Source organism: Lissotriton vulgaris, chromosome 7, assembly GCF_964263255.1.
Source record: "Lissotriton vulgaris chromosome 7, aLisVul1.2, whole genome shotgun sequence".
Taxonomy (NCBI): domain Eukaryota; kingdom Metazoa; phylum Chordata; class Amphibia; order Caudata; family Salamandridae; genus Lissotriton; species Lissotriton vulgaris.
The window spans coordinates 194482208-194504304 of NC_141695.1; the positions used below are offsets into that span (position 1 = coordinate 194482208).

The following is a 22097-nucleotide window of genomic DNA, read 5'->3' on the forward strand; positions in this document are numbered from 1 at the left end:
GTCCGTGGATTCCTACAACTTAAAGAGTTAACTGCCTGGACACCGGCTTAATTTTCTAAAAAGGAAAGGCTTCATTATTGCACCCGCCCGAGTTATGGGTTTCATCTGTCACCATTTGTTGTGGCTGTGCCCTTTCCGACCCTGCTTGTCTGGTGATTGCAGATTTATGGGGCAGCTGGGCGAAGTGAAGGCTTTTAAAGAGCTTTTCACTTCGTTCATGTTATGTTTTTCCTAAATGCAGCGTGACATTGAAAATGTATTTGTACATCAAGCATTTAGATTAGGAACTGTAAAAGATTTATTTTTATCTTGCCTGTTCACCTCGGCTGTTCAACTGCCATCAGTTTATTCAAATGTGGCACCAGCGCGTGCATTCAGCGCGTTCATCTTGCCTGCAGCCTCACAAGAGTCGATGACGTGCCTTTAGCGTCAATGTCACTGCGGTTTAGCTATGGAGTGCATTACTGTGCCTTTAACCACCCGGCACGACGTGAGGAAACGTGCTGCCATCGTCATTAGTGTTTCTTCAAAGTGTTTTTGTATTCATCACGTCACAACCTGCACCTCTTCCGGACGTGTCTTCTTCAAGTTCAGCCCTTCTGTTTTGGTTTATTTAAATTCTGTGGTGGTACAATTCTGTCTGCATGAGGTAAATAATATAAACAGACCGCCACTTATGACTTTCATCTAATGAAATGCACTGCTGTTTCTTCAATGTGTCTCATGCTATTTGGAATTACAATTTCTTCACGTGGGAAAATGCAAGGAGTGCATTTCGTCATTTTTTTCAGCGCAGGTACTGTTTCTTTCTTCTTGAGCTACAACGTCTAGCATGTTTTCCAGTTGACAACGGTGACAACTTTATTTATTTTAATTTATTGTTTTAATTATTAATTATCACATTTTGATAGAGATTTCTTCCACTTATTTCTGTTTCAAATGTATTTGAGTATGATATGTTGTCATATGAACTAGTCTTCATGTTGTGATGCCTTTTAAAATGAAATGTTGCATTATAATGATAGGTTGCAGCAGGTATAATAATAAATTAATTATATGAATTTTTCACGGTTTAACAGTGATGTTTATTGAATTTCATGATGAATTCAGCTATGTTATGTCATTATTACATTTATGCATATTTGATGAGTGGACACTTTTGTCTACAGTTACAAGTTTTTAAAAATGACATTTACGTCATTATTCAATGGATGCATGTTTTACGAGTCGACACTCCACAGTTACCGGTTTTAAAAATTATATTTACGTTATTATTCAATGGATGCATGTTTTATGAGTCGACAGTCTACAGTTACCGGTTTTAAAAATGATATTTACGTTATTATTCAATGGATGCATGTTTTATGAGTCGACAGTCTACAGTTACCGGTTTTAAAAATGATATTTACGTTATTATTCAATGAATGCATGTTTACTGTTACCGGTTTATGATATGTTTTTCTGATGTCATTCATTCAATTCAGTACTGTTTATGATAGTTTTGCTCGAGCTCTATTAATTATTATCTTCTTTTTGCGCAAAATAGTTTTACTACTCCTGATTGTTTCCTGTGCGTAGACGTACGTCACATGGAGTTTTATGTTTTTCTTACATTGCTTTAATTAATTTTTCTTGCTGATATGTTCTTGTTAGGTGTTATTCTTTCACCTTTACTTGTATTCCTTCTTATATTTATTCATTCTTGTTCTATCTTTCACTACTGGGTTTCACAATTACGCCAGTCTGGCCAATTGGTATGGTTGACGATCCCGTGGACTTTGTGTTCGTTGTTCATCTTCTTATTAATGTTTTTTTTTCTTCTCTAGTGAGAGGAAAGGGGACGTGTGTGTCTTGTGTTTTAATTCATTAGCTTTTTCTATTTTATTCTATTTCTAGACATATCTGTTCTCGATTCTTATTAGTTCTATTTTTCTACATTATCATTTCTTCCTGTTGTTTGTATACCGTTATTTACATTTCTTATGCTTCATTCTTTTCTTATTCCTTCTTTGTTTCTCTTCTCTAGTGTAAGGAAAGGGGATATGTTGTAAAGTGTTTCTTAATCTCCTTATCTGTCATCTGTCTTCTCATCCTTTCCAGCTTGTCTGTATTTAGAATGCTATGTATGTCATAGAATGCTGGCTTTGAGATGGGCCTTCACTTGGTGATGGAAGGCTGAGTGTCCAGGAGGACAGCTCCTGGTGGGGCTAACTTAATAGCTAACTTACCTACTTACTTGACCATTTAACTACCATCTTGGTTCACCTGTACCATCTGTAACTTCAACTACAATAAATACCAACTTGGAACTACACCTTGACTCCATGAAGATTATTACAATATTTCATTACCTTATTTTGTTTTTTCTTTCACAGATATAAATTTAAATGAAAATATCAAACTAAATTGATATTACTTAAAGATAAGTTTGATGTAGAATATTTATTTTCTCTATACTATTTTCCTTAACCTCACTACTCTTCTCTGATGCTCCCACACCTTTGTTCCCTTATTGCGCTTGCCTCACTTACTCTGAATACCCACGTTTACTCCCCTTTTTCTCACTCCTCTCACACTCACCTTCTTTCAGACCTTTTCCTTTACTTTCCTTCCTCTCTCTTCCTTTCCTTCATTCCTTTACTCTTTTCCCTTCCCCTACTCTCCTTACTCCACTTCACTAACTCCTTCTCTTACTCCCTCTGTCCTCTTACTTCTACACTCCCTTAGCTCATTTTCTCTGTCTCTTTATTCTTTCACTCGTCATCTGTCGAGATCACTCCCTATAACTTAGTTATAGTCACACACTCTCCTTTTTTGATACCTTTTACTTACCTTCCTCTCTTTTCCCATCCTTTGCTTTTTCATTCTTCATAAATGAGGCCCTCAAGCGCACCACAGGGAAAAACAGTGTAAAAAATTGTAGAAAAAAAATAATTTGAAGAAATGCATCCTTTCACATTGGGGCCAGCCTGATGTGAAAGGGCTTGCGTCAGTCTTAGGCTTGCTGTGAGGCAGGTGCAAGACTTTAACACAACAGCGTCCTCAAAGTGACGCAATGAAATCTCTTAGATGTTACTGCGTCACTTGTACGACCCATCTTTGTGTCAATACACCCCCTTTGCATATATTATACCTGGTGCAGGTATAATGTGGCGCAAGGGTTTACAAAGTGACACATCTACCTAAATGCATTACTTTGTAAATATGACTCAACAAGGTGCTATTTTTACACCACTGGTGCGTCACAAAAAGTGACGCACTGGCGCCGTAAAAGTGACACATGTCCTCATAAATGAGGTACTGAAGCGCACCATAGGGAAAAACAGGTCTTCTCTTATTTTATTTCCTTTCTTTTGTTTTAATTCATTGTTTTATATATTTCCCTTATTTTATTCTCCTGACTCCACTTAAATTACTACTTCTTTTTCTTTGTCTGTCTTCTTAGTTCTATGCTTCCCTTCCTTTAATGTCTTTCTGTTAGCCTAATTCTCTCCATCCTTTTAGTCTCTCACTTTTCTTCGGTCACGCTCACTGCCTATAACTCGTCCATACTGATACACTCACATTCGTTCAGACATTATACTTTACTTTTTTATCTCTTTTCCCATCCTTCACTCCTTTCACTTTCCTTACTCCTTTTCTGCAGTTCAGTAACTGCTTCTGTTAATCCTTCTGTCCTCTAACTTACTCACTCCCCTTTTCTCACTCTGTGTTACCGCCATTCACTCCGTCCTCTTAGTCTCACTCCTCTTCTATCATGCTCACTCCCTATTAGTGAGCCATACTCACACTCATCTTCTTTCAGACCTTCTCTTTTACTTTCCTTCCTCTCTCTACACTTCCCCTTACCTCATTCTCTCTGTTAGTCTTTTTCTGTCCGTCTCTTTAGTCTCTCGCTTCTCTTCTGTCAAGCTCACTCCCTATAACTTAGTTATACTTACACACTTAACCTCTTTCAATCCCCCTACTTCACTTCCCTTCCCCTCTTGTCCCTTTTTTTCCTCCCTCACTCATTTTCTTTTCCTCTCTCACTAAAATTAGGACTGGGGATGGCAGCGGTGGTTCTCTAATGCTCAAACAATGAACATAATACTTTGTTCCCCGTAACTAAGTACGGCATCACAATTTTTGCATTTGATGGAGGCCTCATTAAAAACAGGTTGATTATTTGGGATCAGCTGCTCTGGTTGCCCCCTGACCAATGCAGTTATTCCTCTAGTTGAAGTAGTTGAAGTAGAGGCACTATTTCTTGTGCCAGAGCCCTGACACTCTTTCGGGCATAGTTCTGGGCGTGCCTCTTCTGCACGTGCTGAATCATAGTTTGATTACCAAAATTGTACTTCATTCTGGGGTCTATTCTGCAAAATATAGTATGGAAAATACAAAAAATGGCTGCAATAGTGTACACTAGAGAGAAATAGTGAGAGAAAGAAGGCATGAGATGAAAAAGATGTGAAATGCACATTGGAGAAAATATATTGGGAGAAGGGAAGTAACGGAGTAAACTTACTATGTAATACAGAAATGTTGCACTCTATACTATAAGTCTCACTTTATACCACAATTATTTCACTACTATCTCATAAATTTCAAGTACAATAACAGAAAAATGTCTCAAACAATTTATAATTTATAAATTTATTCTTCAGAATTTTCATAATTTAGAAGTACTTCTAGCATTATTTGATCAGGAATCTCCTCATCACAACTCTTCATAAATGACTCCTGGAACTCAACATCGTCCAAACATTCCATAATTGAGCATCCAATGGTTTATCATTAAAATCCTCCATTCCATCTTCTCTGAAATGAAGGTCTTCTACATGGATAGTGTTATGAATAGGATCATTTCAGACCTCAATCCAACTCTCCTCAACAAAGGTTGCAGAAATTTCAAAATTAATATTAACGGTGTCCTCATTGATATGCATATTCTTTTCAAATTTCTTGCTATAAATAGCAGGAAAAAAATTACTTTAATTTATCATTTTTAGTAATAGATAATATTAAACTAGCTTTATTAAGTATTAAATTCCCCTTACAAATTAATAACTCACCTTTTAGAAAGGAGTAGAAGAGATAATACTGTGTAAATTTCACACCAGAAATAGAACAGCTAATATTCCTCACAAATGTACCTCAAAGAGTACTATCACAAAATGGCTGTATTTACCTCTCATTAGAGAACCATTTTATTAGTAGAAAACCAATGAAACGTCATCACACACAAATTCAAAACCAAAGAAACATTTTAATTTGTTGTAAATTTCAAAAGCTAATTGGCTCTTGGGTGTCTGTAAACATTCTAAATGGTCTGCATAGTCCGCCATCTTGTGACTCTGAAGAACAGAGACACAAGAGGTGAAAAATAAATGAGGAAATAATTAAAAAGGGGCAGACTAGACACCCTCTGACCCCCTAGGTTTTCTGAGGGGGGGCCTAGAAGGACCCTGGCAGGCAAAAAAAAAAAAGCGCTGAGTGCGTTCCCAGGTGCGCTCTCCGGTACGCGTACCCTGAGCGCACCACAGGGAAAAACAGTGTAAAAAATATAGTAAAAAGATAATGTAGAGTGTTTAGAGGAAAGTGATGCATTGCTGGAATGTGTCACAAAAATGATGCAACTCCAGCAATGCATTCTTTCACATAGGGCCAGTCTTATGTGAAAGGGCCTTTATCAGTCTTACGGCTGCTGTTAAGCAGGTGCAATATTTGGATGCAAGAGCATCATAAAAGTGATGCAGTGATATCTCTTAGATGTCACTGTGTCACTTCTACGACCCTTCCTTATGTCAATACACACCCTTTGCATACATTACAGCTGGCGTAGGTATAATGTGGCACAGGGGTTTACAAAGTGACGCATCTACCTAGATGCGTCACTTTGTAAATATGACTCAACAAGGTGCATTTTTTACACTACTGATGCGTCCCAAAGTGACGCATCTGTGGCGTGAAAGTGACGCGTAGCCTCATAAATGAGGCCTTCAGTCTTCTACTCATGCGTGATATTTAATTTATGACGTGTTAGGTCGCAAGTAGTTACAGATACGTCAGTATTTCTAACATATCTGTAAACGTAAAAATGATGCATTGCTGGAGTGTATCACAAAAGTGACAACTCCAGCAATGCATCCTTTCACATGAGGCCAGCCCCATGTTAAAGGACCTGCGTCAGTGTTACGCCTGCTGTGAGACAGGTGCAAAAATGAGGCCTTCAGTCTTCTACTCTTATTTTTTCTTTCACTTTCTCTGTTTCTTCACTGCTTTAATTACCTGGACTGACACTTACTTGTCTTTATCCAGTCTGTATCTCTAGTCTTTCCAAAACATCACTGCTCTTTTCTTACCCTTCCACACCCCGTTCCTTTACTACATTTTTTTCGCATATCCACATTCCCAATGTTCACTGTCCTTCTCCTCACTCTCCTTCCCCACACTCACCTTCTTTCAGTCCTCCTACTTCACTTCCCTTCTCCCCTCATCCCTTTCTGTGCTTGCTTACTCATTTTCTTCTCGTTTATCAATGCACTCCACTTCACTTACTCTTTTTCATTTTTTTAAGAACACAGCTCTTTGATGAGAATTGGAGGTAGTTCTGAAAATAACTTTTTTTTTCTTCTTTTTTTTTAGAACAAAAACAGGGAATGGGAAACTGCTCAACAGGAGCAAAAAAACAAAACAAAATTAGGGATTGAGATATCATCAGTGATGTCACTGACCATGTCATGAATGATGTAATATGTGACATCATCAGCAGTGGACTGCGGGCGCGCAAGTTATAGTGAGTCCAACTAACAATAACGTGGGAATTTCAATGGTTTTGTATGAGTAAAATGTTCAGCTAACTATAACTGGTGTGAAAGCTATGTTTTTTTCAGTGAATTTAACGAGTGTGAAACCTATGTTTTTTTCAGTGAATATTTATATATATATATATATTATATATATATATATATATATATATATATATATATATATATATATATATATATATATATATATATATATACACACATATACATACATACATGCATATACATACATATATACACACACACACACACACACTAATTTTTAATGTAGGTTGAAATGTTTTGATCGCTTTGATTGACAAACTAAAGATTTTATTATGATTGTAAATGTTGCCAAAATATGGGGTGGGTTAAGACCTCTCCTGCTCTGTGCTACAGCACGGCATGGTACAGTGCGGTCTCTGATGTTTGTGAAACTGATAAATCTATGTACAGAGGCCTCGGTTTCTTCTAACCTCCCACTCTAAAAAACACAAACCGCAAGTACAGGTACCATCCGATTCCCCTGATAAGTGTATGGCCAGTGCATGCCTATGCTTTTACACTCTCAGAGAAACTGCAAGGCTCAGTATCTTTTGTGATCAATGAAAATTTTTGTGAAGCTAATAGGTCCCAAAGAATGCTCCTGGGATATGGCACACAGATGGGTCACTCACTGTGCACAGCCATGAGCTTGGTTTCTATACTGGCAGGGAAAGAGTAGAACTTATTCAATTTGCAAGCTAAGCCAATGAGCATGAAACTCAACTCAAATAGTCAAAGGTCAGTCAGACCTCCAAACGTTACCAAATAGAGGTACTGATGAAGAAATCTGATACAGGAAACTCGAAACAGTGTGCCATCTGGGCTTGTACCTTAATATCATCAATCTAGAAACAGCCTATCTATTTAACATGAAAAACTAGTGGCAAGTAAATTACTGGATTACTAGCTGTATTTATTTGCATGCAGCAGACAAGTAGTCAGCACTGAACAGCACAGTAAAAAAAACAAAAAAAAACAAGCATTAATAATAAAACTGCAATAGGTCTTGCCTTTCATTAAGTTAAAGCGATTTGCTTTGCTATACAATACCATTAGCATATGGCTTTAACTTAATCAAAGGCGAAATCTATTGCATTTTCAATGCTTGTTCAGTTCTGGCTGGCTGGCTGGAAAGCAGATTTACAGCAATCCACAAAGTCCTCAGTGAAGCTCTTTTTTTAGGTCGAGCAGACCTTACTCTCAATGCGTGAGCATTGAGAGTGTCTGCTTCAGACCTTTTGTCGCCCGTTATTGGGAATGAGGACACCAATCTGTTACGAGCATTTTTCCTCGCAGTTTTCACCGCGGGAGCGCGCGTCTGACCCGCGCATGCGCAGAGTACCCGCGCATGCGCAGAGTAACTCACAGCCCTTGCTCACACAGACGCAGGCAGACAGCCCCCACCCCTCTGCATGCACGCACGCACACACAGGCGAGCGCATGCACACGCAGGCACACACATACAGGCACACAGACACTCGCTCACACACACACACACCCCCCTCCCCCACAGTCACACACACGCACATACATACATACATACATACATACAAAGCCCGCCCGCACTCGCGCGCGCACATGCTTCCCCCCCCCGCACTCGCGCGCGCACATGCTTTTCCCCCGCCCCCCCACCCCCCCGCTCAGCAACCCACTCACCGGCTTCCTTCATGCGGCGGCTCTCCTCAGCTGCAGGGCCCGGCAGCAGGGCTCTTCTTCCCTCCTTCGGCACCGGGGCGCAGGGTAGGCTCCTGCCTGCTCCGGTGCTCCAAACACGGCTCCGTCCAATCGCGGCTCTTCCGTGGGAGGCGGGGTAGGCTCCCGCCCTCCTACTTCCTGTTTCCTGTTGTCGCGCCGGCCTGCCTGACTTCCTGGTCGCAGGCCGGCAGAGTGACGGCGGTGATTTGCGGTATTTATTTAGTTATTTATGCATTTTTATATAGCGCGGACTTTACCCGAAGGCGGTATTTATTTATTTATTTTTTTTGGACGCTGCGTGCTGTCCCGCACCACCTCCTGCTGCATTTCCTGCTAGTCGGCGCCCGTTGCCATTGACAATTCTTTTGCATGTCCTATGTGAAAGCTGCAGTATTTGTCTTTGGTCAGTATTTGACACTTACTGAACACTGTTTTTACGTCAAGAATCCACTTGATAACATTGCACACGTGTTTTGTATTTTAAATTTGCTTTCTCTAGCTGCATTCCTCGCAAACAGCATGCACGCATTTAAAACTAGTTATCAAACTATATTTCTTGAGAAATAATATTTTGTAAAAGAACAAGCCCGGTTGATACATGTTTTTTTATTCCCCATCATCAGCGCATCAGACCCGCCCCATCCTGACAGTGCGGAATCAACTGTTGCGTGTCTTATCTTGCACTCTTTCTGCCTGCAGTAATTGTCAGTGAAACTATCAGATTTTTTTCCAGCGTTTCCTTCTTGTTCTTTCCAGGTGGCGTCAAGTGCGGCACCACCAAAGGTATTCTGATGGTCACAGTGGGGCAGGCAGGCATTGTCCTCACTCAATGAGGTGTGAATCACGGGCTCACAGCAGCAATCAGGGCCATCAGAGGCAGCCGTTTTCGCACCAATGCTAAGACTGATGGCCCGTTCAGTGTCACTTTGCAGGCCCCAAGACACAGAGGGGAAGGGGAGGTCAGGCGCACTGCAGGGGATGTGCACGGTGCATCACACAAGCTGAAAAATAAAGTTGTACTTTTAAAGCAGGGCTAATCCTGCAGTCCTGGTACGCTTTATTAAAACAAAGAAATTGGGGAACGGACTACCATAATTTTTAAAAGTAGGGGCACACTGTGCCCTTCCAATCCCGCCCCCTTCTAACACTGGACAGAGGATGCCAGTGCTTGGACCCCCACACTCAAGGGGGTTACACACTGCGGTCTGTCCTAAAGGATGTGGTGCTTTGGGACGCATTTCTACAGTGCAAAGGATCCTACAGGGCGCACACCTGGATCCGTGACTCATCATTTCAACCAAATGGTGTCAGAGCAAGACGGTTCGTTAGCGGTGCAGCCAGCAAACAGAGCCTATTGGGCAGGATTTCATTTCCTCAAGTCTGTCTGGAAGGGCACTCCCCCTTTGGAGTGTCTTTACCATAGCCATAGAAACTAAGGGGCATGTTTATGAGTTTGTCACGCAGGGCAGCAAGTCACCTAGCTGTACTGGATGACAAAGAAAGGGCAGCAAGGTGCCGAATTTAAATGCATACGGCTCATTCGAGCCTTTTCCCTGCGCTGGCACCGTTTTGCAGCCTAGCGCCCGTCACGTTGCTCCCTGGTGCAAGGGTGCCTGTATTGCATGCAGGATTGTTTTTGTGCAGGGAGGGACACCATCCTGAAAAAAACAACCATAGAGGCATTTTTCTATTTCTGTGTGTTCTGCATGCAGCACACATCAAAAATGGAAGAAAGGAGGCAAAATAAACCTATTTCTCCTCATTACGCCTCACCTAGGAAGGTGTACGCTTTTGGCGCATTCCCAGGTCCGCCCCTTCTGGTAAATCTAGAAATACGTCAAAATCCATGGATGTTGCGTGGGAACACCTGCACATTACCCAAGAAACGCCTCCCTGGCGCAGAGTAAGGCAAAGCAGTAATTTGTGCTGCGTTGCTTTACCCAAGATATATGAAGCCACTCGGGGCCACGCAAGGTTGATTTGCGTGTCTTCATATATATCATCGCTCTTCCCCCATACAACATGGTGCAAGCGCGACAAGTCCAAAATGCGATTTATGAAGCCACGCAAGGCCACCCTGAGTGGCTTCATAAATCTGGACTAAAGCAAACAGCACAAATCGCTGCGTTGCGTTACTCTGCCTCGGAAGGCATTCCATGGGTGTTGCGTGGGTGTTCCCATGCAACCCCCAAGGTTTTTGATGAATTCCCAGGTTTACCAAAAGTGGTATACCTAGGAATGCGCCAAAAAGATGCCCCTTCCCAGGGGAGGTGCAACAAGGAGACATCTTTATGTCTCCTCATTACTTCCTCTTTCTACATGTGTTGCATTATGCAGCACTCATAGAAAGAGGAATATGCCTCGCAGGATTGTTTCTGTTCAGGAAGGTGTCCTTCCTGAACAAAAGCAATCCTGCTTGCAACACAGGGTCCCATTGCATCTTGCCAAAATGGTGCCAGCGCAGGAACAAAGGTAGGAATGTGCCATATTCCTTTAAATGCAGCACATTCTCGTCCTTTCCCTGTCACACAGCAGTGCAAGGTGACTTGCTGCTCTGAGCTGCCTGACTTTCTCATAAATACGCCCTTAAGTGACTCCTGACATTTTCCTTTTACCCATCAACATCAAAAGCACTCAATCTATGAATGAAGGCTTAGAACTCTCCAGGACACTCACAAAAAGGTGCTCTCATCATTCGGGTTAGCCTGCCCTCATGAGCCAACAGTGGCATACGTCATATCCCATTTGCATAAGGACACAAGTACTCATTCAGTGTAACTGCCTCAGAGGTTTTATGACACATAGCATAGGGTGCAGGATAATGGGGTCATGGCTTCACCTGCGTCCCTAAGGTTAATACACTTTCTGGGGTCTCCAGGCTACTTCATGTCCTAGGCTCTGATGCATCCCTGATGGTGGGGGAGGGAGGGGAAATAAAAACATGGGTGAGGCAGTGTCTTTTGGGGTCTTGAGGAGGGAACTCTCCCTTGTGTCCCTTCTTCCAGGGAACTCATATGTGGAGTGGGTTATTTGTGATGGCTAACTCTAGGGTGTCCAGATGATGCCTAGGAGACCTTGGCTACAGGACTGCACCCAGCCTCGACAAGAGGCAATGGACTGACCCCGCAGAAGGCCTAGGGAGTGTACACTAGCTCCATGGATAGCTCCATGGACCATCAGGAAGCATGCCAGGCTGCACCTGTTGCTCATCCTCCCAAGGGCCTGCGGGGGAAACCCTTTAGAGAGGATGGGACTTGTCCAGGCAGCGCCTCTCAGGGTGTCGGGCATTGAATTATTAGATGCATTATCTGGCACTGTCTCTATGGAAGATCCAACTTCAATTTTCTGGTCATATGGCTCAGGCAGACTTCAGCCATGCCCACCCACCCGCCTGGCCCACTCCTCTTTAAGACTAGGCACTCTTGGCGCAAGGCCCCCCTATGCTGAACATTGGACCCTATCGGATGCGCGGGGATTCCGGTCAGCTGCCCAGACCTTCCAGGCCTTACACCTACATTTCATGAAATGCATTATGGGGTGTCTCGAGCGAAAACTAAACAGAAGGGTATATACATGGTCTTCAAAAGTCGCTCAAGAAACTAGCACAAGATGTCTGGCGCAAAAAAAAGTGTCTGCTCGAAACACTTTCTGCCCCTCAAGTTCCTGTGGCAAAAAGTCTAAGAAATTGTGAACTGGTGTAATTTCTGAAATGTCATGGAATTTGCATAATGTGGAATGCTCCAAATTGCTGTAATGTAACAAACCTTTTGCAAAAGTTTAACACCAGGGACAATTCTCGGAGCACTCCAGAGTTGCTGCCTGGAGTATTTACCTCATTGTACATTTGCGTCTTTATTGTTCAGGTCATTTTTCTTTTGGAACTCTTCCTTTGATGTTCATTGTCGACATATTCACTTTTTATTTTGGTAATTTTGATACATGCCATCTTAGATTCTGAACACATTTATAGTCCTGATGAAGAGAACTTGAAGCCAACATTTTGAGAGTGAGGCGGTGACCACTGTATTGACGTCGCTGTGTAAAGGTCAGACATCTGTCTCTACTCTTTCACGCATTTCCTTGGTATTTCTCATTTAGGAATTCATGCTCCTCACTGACCTTTTACTGTGTACGCCCCAATTGTTTTTACTTATGAGTTTGCTGCTTCTTTTCAGATTACTGTATGGTCATCGGATTCTCGCCCTTTTCAGGTTTTCGTATTTCGTCTGTTTAACCATTCGATATTTGGTTATTTTGTATTCCTCCTTCGGAAGTGTTATTGCCCTAAAGAAGGCGAGATTGCTTGAATTAATGTATATCCATCTGTAGGGAACTTGCCTTGCATCTAGAAGGAGCCACATGTTTTCCCCTTTCTCTTTTCGCTCCACTGTCCTTTTCTTGACTTATCGCTTATTTTCTTCCTTTCGCTGTTATTCTCCTTTCCAGATCTCTTTCACGTTCTACCAATATGTATACATATTTAGTTTTTTGGGGAAACTTGGGGGCATATTACCAACAAAGTGGAGAAGGAAGGTGTTCGCCGCCTTGGCTTTACGCCTCTCTTCGCCACTTCGGAAGCGCCAGGCTGCATCATATTACCAAGGATATGGTGCAGTCTAGCGTTTCCACCTACGATGGAGATACGTTTTACAACTTAACGCCAGCGCAGGCAGGGAAGGTTTGTTTATGTACAGGAAGGTGTTCCTCCCTGCACATAAACAAAGCTTAAATGCCATTTTGTAACTTACATGTGTGCTGCTTCATGCAGCATACATGTAAGTTACAAATTGGCATTTTTAAAAAGAGGTTTGTTTATGTACAGGAATGGACACCTCCCTGTACATAAAGAAACGTTGGTATTTTGCTTTTTGCATGTGTGCTGCACAAGGCAGCACACATGGAGAAAACAAAAACGAGGAGAAATGAAGGATTTCTCCTAGTTTCGCCACCTTAAGAACAGGTCTTTCCTGTTCTTAAATTCGGCGCTGCCACCTATTAGCACCTCTCTTGATAATAGTTGGCAGCGTCGAAGTGAATGGGTGTTGCGGTGGAACGCCCACTGCAACACCCACTGCACGCCCCCTTTCACGATGAGTTTATTGTGAAAGGGGCCTTATTACCAAATCAGCGTTAAGTCAATTAAAGTGGCTTTAAGCCACGTTGACTTAACGTTGCCTTGATAGTAGGGCGATGCAAATATTGCCGCGTTTTCGGCAGAAAAGTGTCGATAACGCGGCGATAAGGGGCTTGATAATATGCCCCTGAGTCTCTAAACTTATTAGTTTGACCACGAAGCCTTTTTTGCTGTGCACTTTGAATATCGTTTAGATACTTTTGGTTAAGATATACTGGGGTGCAGAATATGTGCAGCTCTATAGATTATGTACTTTAGGCTTCAATAATCTAGACATCTTATAAAGCTAAGTGTCTGTATTCTAGTCAGATGAGTATTTTTCTTTTTTCAATGTTGTGTTTTTTTTTGTTTTAACTATTGTAAAAACAAACTGTGCAATGTCAGGGTTGTAATCAACAGTGCGTTTTATCTATGTGCCTATGCATATTCTTTGTGAATTTGTGGCCTCTTCATATGTATGTTTGCTTCATCTTTGACAATATTTAATTGCGCAATGTCAGTTTTGAACTGTTTGTGTGCTTCATTTAACTGTTTAGGGTTTTTATATCTACTTTTGACAGAATGTTTGTGATAGTGTTGCCTTTTAATGTTCTTGTGCCTAAGTCTCTCCATTGTCTATTTATTGTCTTTCTTTCCTCCCTTCACCCTTTATTTATTGATGTTTGTTTTTTATCGCTTTCAGCCCTGACGAAGGTCTTTCGAGAATGAAACGCTTTGGTTGAACTCTGTTTTGAACCTTCGCATAAGTCTGATAAATAAAGAACTTTGAAAATTCCATTGTTAATTCCTGGACTTCTTGAATCCTGCATACACCCTTCATCTATTGATCAATGATATCAGTGGCCTGGACAAGGCACTCATGACCTCACTCAGCCAGTCTGGAGAGACAACCCCCACTCTGACTGAGCTCTTCTTTTCATCTGTATTGATGACCAGTGACCACATGAAGTGCTAAATAACTATTTTTACAGATTTTTTTGCTGCCAATGAAACCCCTGAAGATGGAGTTGGTTCAGACCCTGGTTACAGAGGGTGAACGACCAGGCTTGGATTGTCTAAATGGAAAAGAGGAAACCCCGGGAGCGGTGGCAGCAGCCTGATGTCAATACTGGATGAGAAGAGACATCCAGAGTTAATGCACCCTTGAGGCGTCCTGAACTCCGGGCCCACAATGCTGTTATGGACGCATACACGGTGTTCTGATTGAGAAACAATGTCCCCGGTGTAGAGAGCCACCCGGCCTCTCACACACAATGTATCGAACAACACACGCATTCCCACACCCTCGGGGCGGGCTCGCCTCGAGGTATAAATAAACAAGCGGGAAGACCGCTCGGGGTCTTTTCCGGCATACCTGTCTGCAGTGTGTCCGAGTGCAATTCTTCCGGCGCTGCTGTGAGCGACCACGTGCGAGGCCTTGACCTCGCCACACAACATTGGCGACGAGGCCGGTACCGTACTCACGCGTGCCCCGCCACCTGCTGCGGACTTTGGCCTTCGGCCGCTGGCATCGCACCGGACGTGCTGCCTGCCGCGTTCCTGATTCGACTGCGGAGCCCACCCACTGCGGCTGCTCGTCCATTCCTGGCCTGCGTGGTAGTGCGAGGCCCGCCCACGCGTCTCCTCAACGGGAGCGTGTTCAGCTAGCGGGGATTGCCTCACGCGAAGATCGGGTAAGCCCTCCCGCTGTTACCCCGCCCGCGCGGCGTGCCTGCGGCCTGCTCAAGGCCCCCCCCCTGCGCCGCAGGCACTTTGGGCCTGCTTCTCGAGTCCCGGCCCCAAGTGCGTTGCCTGTGCCCGCTGCATCGCGCGCTGCCCCGGAGGGGTGAAGAGGAGCGACGGTGCACGTCGGCTCCAGGCCTGCCTTGGCCCTCATGCCTGCTCCCTGCATCGCCACGCTGACGGCATCAAGCACTGGCCAATCCAAGGCCTCCTCAGCCTCGGTCACAGCACAGTCAAGACACCAAACAAGCATTGGCCGTCCCAAGTGTTCTTTTTCATCTGCCCTGTTTATTCTCTGCGCATCCGCCCACAGCAACCAGAGAGACACTCACACACGCTGCTTCTAACTGCCCTGATTCTGGAGAGAGCGTGACACGTGCACTCAACCACAGTGATGTCAGATCCTGCGACAGGAGGCGCGACGGCAGCACCCGCCGCAAGCACAGCACAACCGGGCCCCGCTGGCCTGCCCCAGAACCGCGCCACGGGCCCGAAGCTAGTCAGCCTTGCCCACACAGGGGCTGCCCCCCTTCCCCCTTTCAGCGAATCGGCCGACCCGGCGACTGCGGCGCCGCGGTGGAAAGTGTGGCTGGGCCGCCTTAACCTCTACTTTAAAGGCACCCGCGAAACAGACAACACGGTCAAAAGGTCCCTCCTAATCCTCTATGGAGGCCCTGAAGTGTATGACCTCTTCGAGACCCTCCCGGGAACTGGCGGGGAGGATGACTACAACGCGGCGGTCAACGCTCTCAATGCTCACTTCGACCCCCAGCTAAACAATGACTATGAGAAATTTAAATTCAAGAGGGCCTGGCAAACTGAAGCTGAATCAGTAGATATGTATTACGCCAGATTGCGCCGGCTAGCTAGTAGCTGCCCATTCGCTAACCCGAGGGAAGAAATCAGGGGCCAAATCATCGTGGGATGCAGGTCTAAGTTACTCAGAAAACTCATCCTCAGACAGCCCGGGATCACGCTCGACGAAATACTTGTCCTCGCTCGCTCACATGAACTGTCGGATTCAAGGGCCGATGAGATGGAACTGGCACTACGCTCACCCATGGCCCAACCAGCCACTCCCAAGATGGCGCCAATCAAAGAGGAAAGGGTGGACGCATTGCAGAGAAGACCGCAGGGCACTCGTCCGCGCCAATAGCAATCTCGAGACGCCCAGTGTGCATACTGCGGCGGAGATCATCCGGTGACCGGGACGTGTAGCGTAAAAGTAAAGACGTGCTCAAAGTGTGGCAGACTGAACCACTTTGCAGCAGTGTGCCAAGGAGGTAGGTACAGACCAAATGCCCCCAGGCCGCGGGGAGGATATGGACCCCGGTCATTAGCACAAAGAGTGAGGCAGATATCACTGGAGCCGGAACATCCACCACACGACAGCCAAGCGCAAGAAAGAAGGCCGCGCTACGAAGATGACGACGATGACGAAGTATACGTGATATCGTACGTGAGCCGAATATCCACAAAAAAGAGACCACCACCCATGTGCACGGTCTTGGTTGCAGGTACAGAAATGAGGGCGCTCATCGACACCGGGGCGTCAGTGAATGTGATGGACTCCGAACAATACGAACAAATGTCACCTAAGCCCACACTCGCTCCCTCGAGCGCGCGCATCTACACTTACGGCGGTACTGACCCACAGCCGTTAAGAGGAGTCATCAGCATCACCATCGTCAATGGCGAATACTCGACAGAAGCCCGGTTCCATATTACCACACAGCAGAGGACCTGGGGTTAGTATTTTTCGCAAACCAAGTCCACCAATCACATGCGGACATCATGTTGCAAGACTTTCCAGCGCTATTCAGGGGCCTAGGAAAGCTCAAAGGAAAGAAGGTCCGACTACACATCGACACCTCCATACGCCCAGTCACCCTAAGACATCGCAGGGTACCGTTCAATCTCCGCCCACAGGTAGAGGCGGAGCTCAAAAGACTAGAAGATCTAGGTGTCATTGAGAAGGTGTCCAGACCAACTCCCTTGGTGTCCCCACTGGTCGTAGCGCCCAAACCCAAGCAGCCTGGCGCCATCAGACTGTGCATCGACATGAGGCTCCCCAATGTCGCAGTGAAAAGAGAACGCCACATTTCCCCGACGATGGATGGCATCGCTGACCTAAACGGAGCAAAGTGGTTCTCCAAGCTGGACCTCAACGCAGGGTACCACCAGCTGGAGCTTGACGGGCTCCGACGATACAAGAGACTGAGCTTCGGCGTGTCAAAAGGCCGCCGAGGTGTTCCAGAACGCGATAAGAGGTCCTATCGGGGCTGAGTGGGGTAATCAACCTGAGCGATGACATCCTCATATACTCCAACACGCTAGAAGAGCATCACGCTCACCTGAGAGCCACACTGCAGAGGCTGGAAGAGCATGGGCTGACCCTGCACAGGGCGAAGTGCTCTTTCTATCAAGAGCTGTCTTCGGCTACACTTTCACGCGTGAAGGCCTAAAAGTAGACCCGAGGAAAGCAGAGGCAATCTGGACTGCGAGCACTCCGCGGAACCCATCCAAAGTGCAGAGCTTCCTCGGTATGGCCACATACTGTGGCCGGTTCATACCCAACTTAGCGGCCCTGGCAGAACCATAAGGGAACACTCACATGCCAGGACCAGGAGTGGGAATGGACATGCTCAGTGAATCAGGCATTCCAGGACATCAAAGCAAGCCTGCTAGACAAGGCGGTAATGGCATATTTTCAACCACGCCGGAAGACAGAACTCATCGTGGACGCAAGCCCGGTGGGTCTGGGAGCTGTGTTATTACAAGAATACGGCCGAGACGAATGGAAGCCCGTGGCGTATGCAAGCAAGGCCCTCACCGACACAGAGACTCGATATGCCCAGATCGAGCGAGAGGCCCTGGCCATAAAATGGGCGTGCCAGCATTTTCATCTATACCTTTGCGGACAGGAATTCACCATCGTGACTGATCACAAGCCACTGCTGCCACTCTTCGCTGGATCCTCCAGGCTGGCCCCCCGCGGATCGAGCGGTGGGCCGTTCAACTGCAGGGATACAATTTCAACTTAGTGTTCAGACCAGGGGCGCACAACCCGGCGGACTACCTATCCCGACACCCAGACGTGACGAAGAAGGCACTCCCGCTAGCGGATGGGCAAGGAGCAGAGGAATTTGTTCACATGGTATCTCTAGCAGCGTGCCTGGACACGCTGACTCTGCAAGAGATAGGAGAAGCCACCACCTCGGATGAGACGCTGACTCAATTTAAAAGAGCTCTTGAAGACAACAGCTGGACGCGGTTCCTTGACGGAGTCCAAGGTCTGAGGCCGGAGGTGCTCCACGCCCGACATCAAATATGGCAGATCCTAAATGAGCGGAGTGTGGGAGATGAAGGAGTTGTGCTCAGAGGGCATCTCAACGTGGTGCCCGAAAGCCTCCAAGGACACATGCTAACCATTGCACACGCGGGCCACCAGGGGATGGCCAAAACAAAGGCCAGATTGAGAAATAAGGTATGGTTCCCCGCCATGGACAGCATGGTAGGCGAGATGGTGCACTCTTGTCACGCTTGCACTATAACAGGACTAGAACCGGCGCCTGCTCCAATCATCACGGAAGAAGCACCCAGAACACCGTGGACCCACCTGAGCGTTGACTTCGGGAGTTTCCCGGATGGAAGACACACGCTCGTGGTGGTAGATTAGTTTTGAAAATTCCCCGTGGTAGAAGTCATCCCTTCAATAGCTTTCCTCCAAGTCAAAAAAGCTTTGGATCACATCTTCGCCACGATGGGGCTCCCTGAAGAAATAAAGTCTGACAATGGGCCGCATTTTCAAGGAAGAGACTTTCAGGTATATCTAGACAACCTCAGGATAAGGCACAGGAAGATAACACCGCTATGGCCCCAAGCCAACGGGGAAGTAGAAAGACTAATGCGAACTCTCAACAGAGCCCTACGCATCGCAGTCGACGGCGGGGATGACCCGGAGGCTGCACTGGACCAATTCCTAAGCGCATATAGGCAGACCCCACACAGCACCACAAAATGCGCCCCAACACATGCCCTGTTCAAAAAGGCGCCACGAGGCAATATACCGACAGCACCCAACTGGACACCGGAGATAAGGAATAGCGAAGAGATCCAATTGCGGAGAACCATAACCAACCAGAAAGCGAGCGATACTCGGCATGCGAAACACCCGGACATACGAGAAGGGGATGCCGTGGTAGTCCTAGACCGACATCCGGGGTGGAAATTCCGGACCCCCTTTGAACCAGAGAGGTGGACAGTCAAAAAGGTCCAAGGAACCATGGTAACAGCGCGCAGAGGCTGCCAGGCCGTCACCCGCAGCATATCCTGTTTCAAGAAAGTAGAAGGGCTAGCAGGCGTTCCAACCAACATCATGGAAGCAGGGGACGTCGAACCAGACAGCCAAGATGGAGACGGACTGTGGGCCGAAACCCCGGTCCTGAGACCGAGCCAGGAAGGGTCAGGCGAAGTGGTCAGCCAACCGGACTCATCTCCAAGCAATCTGTCAGACCCCCTGTCTCTGGTGCGGAGAGGCGAGGTGATCCCGGCTGGGATCGCCGATTCCCCTGCATGCCGGAATCGCCGATATCATCTGAGGCCCAATCCAAGTCCGAGCCAGAGACTGAGGGACTTCGCCTGGACATCGCCGTAGCGGAAGGGTACCTGCCAACGAACTGAATTAAAGGAGGGATGTAGAGAGCCAACCGGCCTCTCACACACAATGTATCGAACAACACACGCATCCCGACACCCTCGGGCGGGCTCGCCTCGAGGTATAAATAAACAAGTGGGAAGACCGCTCTGGGTCTTTTGAAGCATACCTGTCAGCAGTATGTCAGAGTGCAATTCTTCCAGCGCTGCTGCGAGCGACCACGTGCGAGGCCTTGACCTCGCCACACAACACCCGGGGCTGTGGCAGACGGAGCATGGCTTTTTAGATAATATATTTCCCAATGTGACAAATAAATGAATCCCCGGGCCCATGTATCAAATACGATCCTTACAAGACAGGTGTTGTATAATATTTGGTATCCTAACGGGATCGGATATCGCCTGCCCTTCGGCAGACTCCAGAGGTCCTGCCTATTGGCCATCTCGGACGAGCCTCCAGCTGCCCCGCCCACTCCAGGAGAGGCGACCCTCTGCTCTGGCAGACAGAAGCAGCTGCGCACCGAGCTGCTGTTGGAAATGCACTTTTCTGCTTGAAAGCCGAGGAGCTATCCAATTCATTTAGGGTTAAAAGACACCCTATGTCGATTTCCTCGGGGCATATTGTTAAAATGAATCACAAAATCTGTTCATTGTAATGTATTTACAAATGCAAGAAATCGTATGATTGGAAGTGGCAGTCCTTAAACAGGATGATGAAAACAGTGCACGTGACCTAAAAGGCTTGGTGGCATGTCTTCTACGTTTGTATTATTTCACTTTGAGAACTCATGGTACGAGTTGTTTTCCCTCTAACTTGTATTTAGGACAGGCTTATCACTCATTTGAAAATAAAGCAACCAGGTAAATTCACATTAGCACTGTGAAATGTGGTGCTCCTTGCTCAAGTTTTGAAACTGGCAGACATTCGTTTTTTAATTAATTAACTTGAGGGTTTTACATCTCTGTAGCACAGCGCTACGTTGTATATTGTCAAATGTAGAATTATATTTTATCAGGTTATTGTAATAAGGGCTTTTGTTAAACGCTACTAGACATCAGACCCCTATCCCAGTGTGCTTTGTGAGTGGGCATGTTCAAAATAAGCTGTCCTAAGGCAGAGCAGGTAGACTATCTGCACTCTGATGCACACTCTATTGAGCTCAGAAGGATGAGATGCTGTGTCTATTACAGTAGATATCAGAGGATTGCCCTATCCCAGCTCGGAAGGATAAGATGCAGACTAGGCCCTTCATGCCAGATCTGTCTGTCTCTCTGTCTCCCCATCTCCCCATCTCTCTCTCTGTCTCCCCATCTCTCTCTCTGTCTCCCCATCTCTCTGTCTCCCCATCTCTCTCTGTGTCTCCCCATCTCTCTCTCTGTCTCCCCATCTCTCTCTCTGTCTCCCCATCTCTCTCTCTGTCTCCCCATCTCTCTCTCTCCCCCCCATCTCTCTCTCCCCCCCATCTCTCTCTCCCCCCCATCTCTCTCCCCCCCATCTCTCTCTCCCCCCCATCTCTCTCTCCCCCCCATCTCTCTCTCCCCCCATCTCTCTATCCCCCCATCTCTCTATCCCCCCATCTCTCTATCCCCCCCATCTCTCTATCCCCCCATCTCTCTATCCCCCCATCTCTCTATCCCCCCATCTCTCTCTCTCCCCCATCTCTCTCTCTCCCCCATCTCTCTCTCTCCCCATCTCTCCCTCTCCCCATCTCTCTCTCCAATGCGTACTATATCCAGCACGGAAGGATTAGATGCTGATTAGACCCCTCGCACCAGCACTGTTTGTACTAAATCCTGCTTGGAAGGATACAATGCTGATTAGGCCCTTCATGCCAGCACTCTAGTGAGTATTATATCCAGCTAGGAAGGATAAGATGCTGATTAGGTCCCTCGTGCCACCATTCTGATGCACACTATATTGAGCTCAGAAGGATAAGCAGGAGAGGAAAATGGAGAAAGTTAACCTTTAGGCTTTTTAATATTAAAACATTCAAATCTTTAGAGATAGTACAGGGACAGAGCAGTAAAGGCATTCCATTATTGCACGTAGATGT

At 46.0% G+C, this 22097-nt stretch overlaps 1 protein-coding gene across 1 annotated transcript in view; it reads right to left on the minus strand.

The window, feature by feature from the left end:
- The window catches only part of LOC147701169 (claudin domain-containing protein 2-like), a 135486-nt gene extending 132636 nt beyond the window's left edge, over positions 1 to 2850 (minus strand). The window contains exon 1 of the mRNA XM_086929314.1: positions 2833 to 2850. Coding sequence (XP_086785440.1) covers positions 2833 to 2850 — 18 coding nt within the window. The remainder of the gene's footprint in view (positions 1 to 2832) is intronic.
- Positions 2851 to 22097: the final 19247 nt, after the last annotated feature.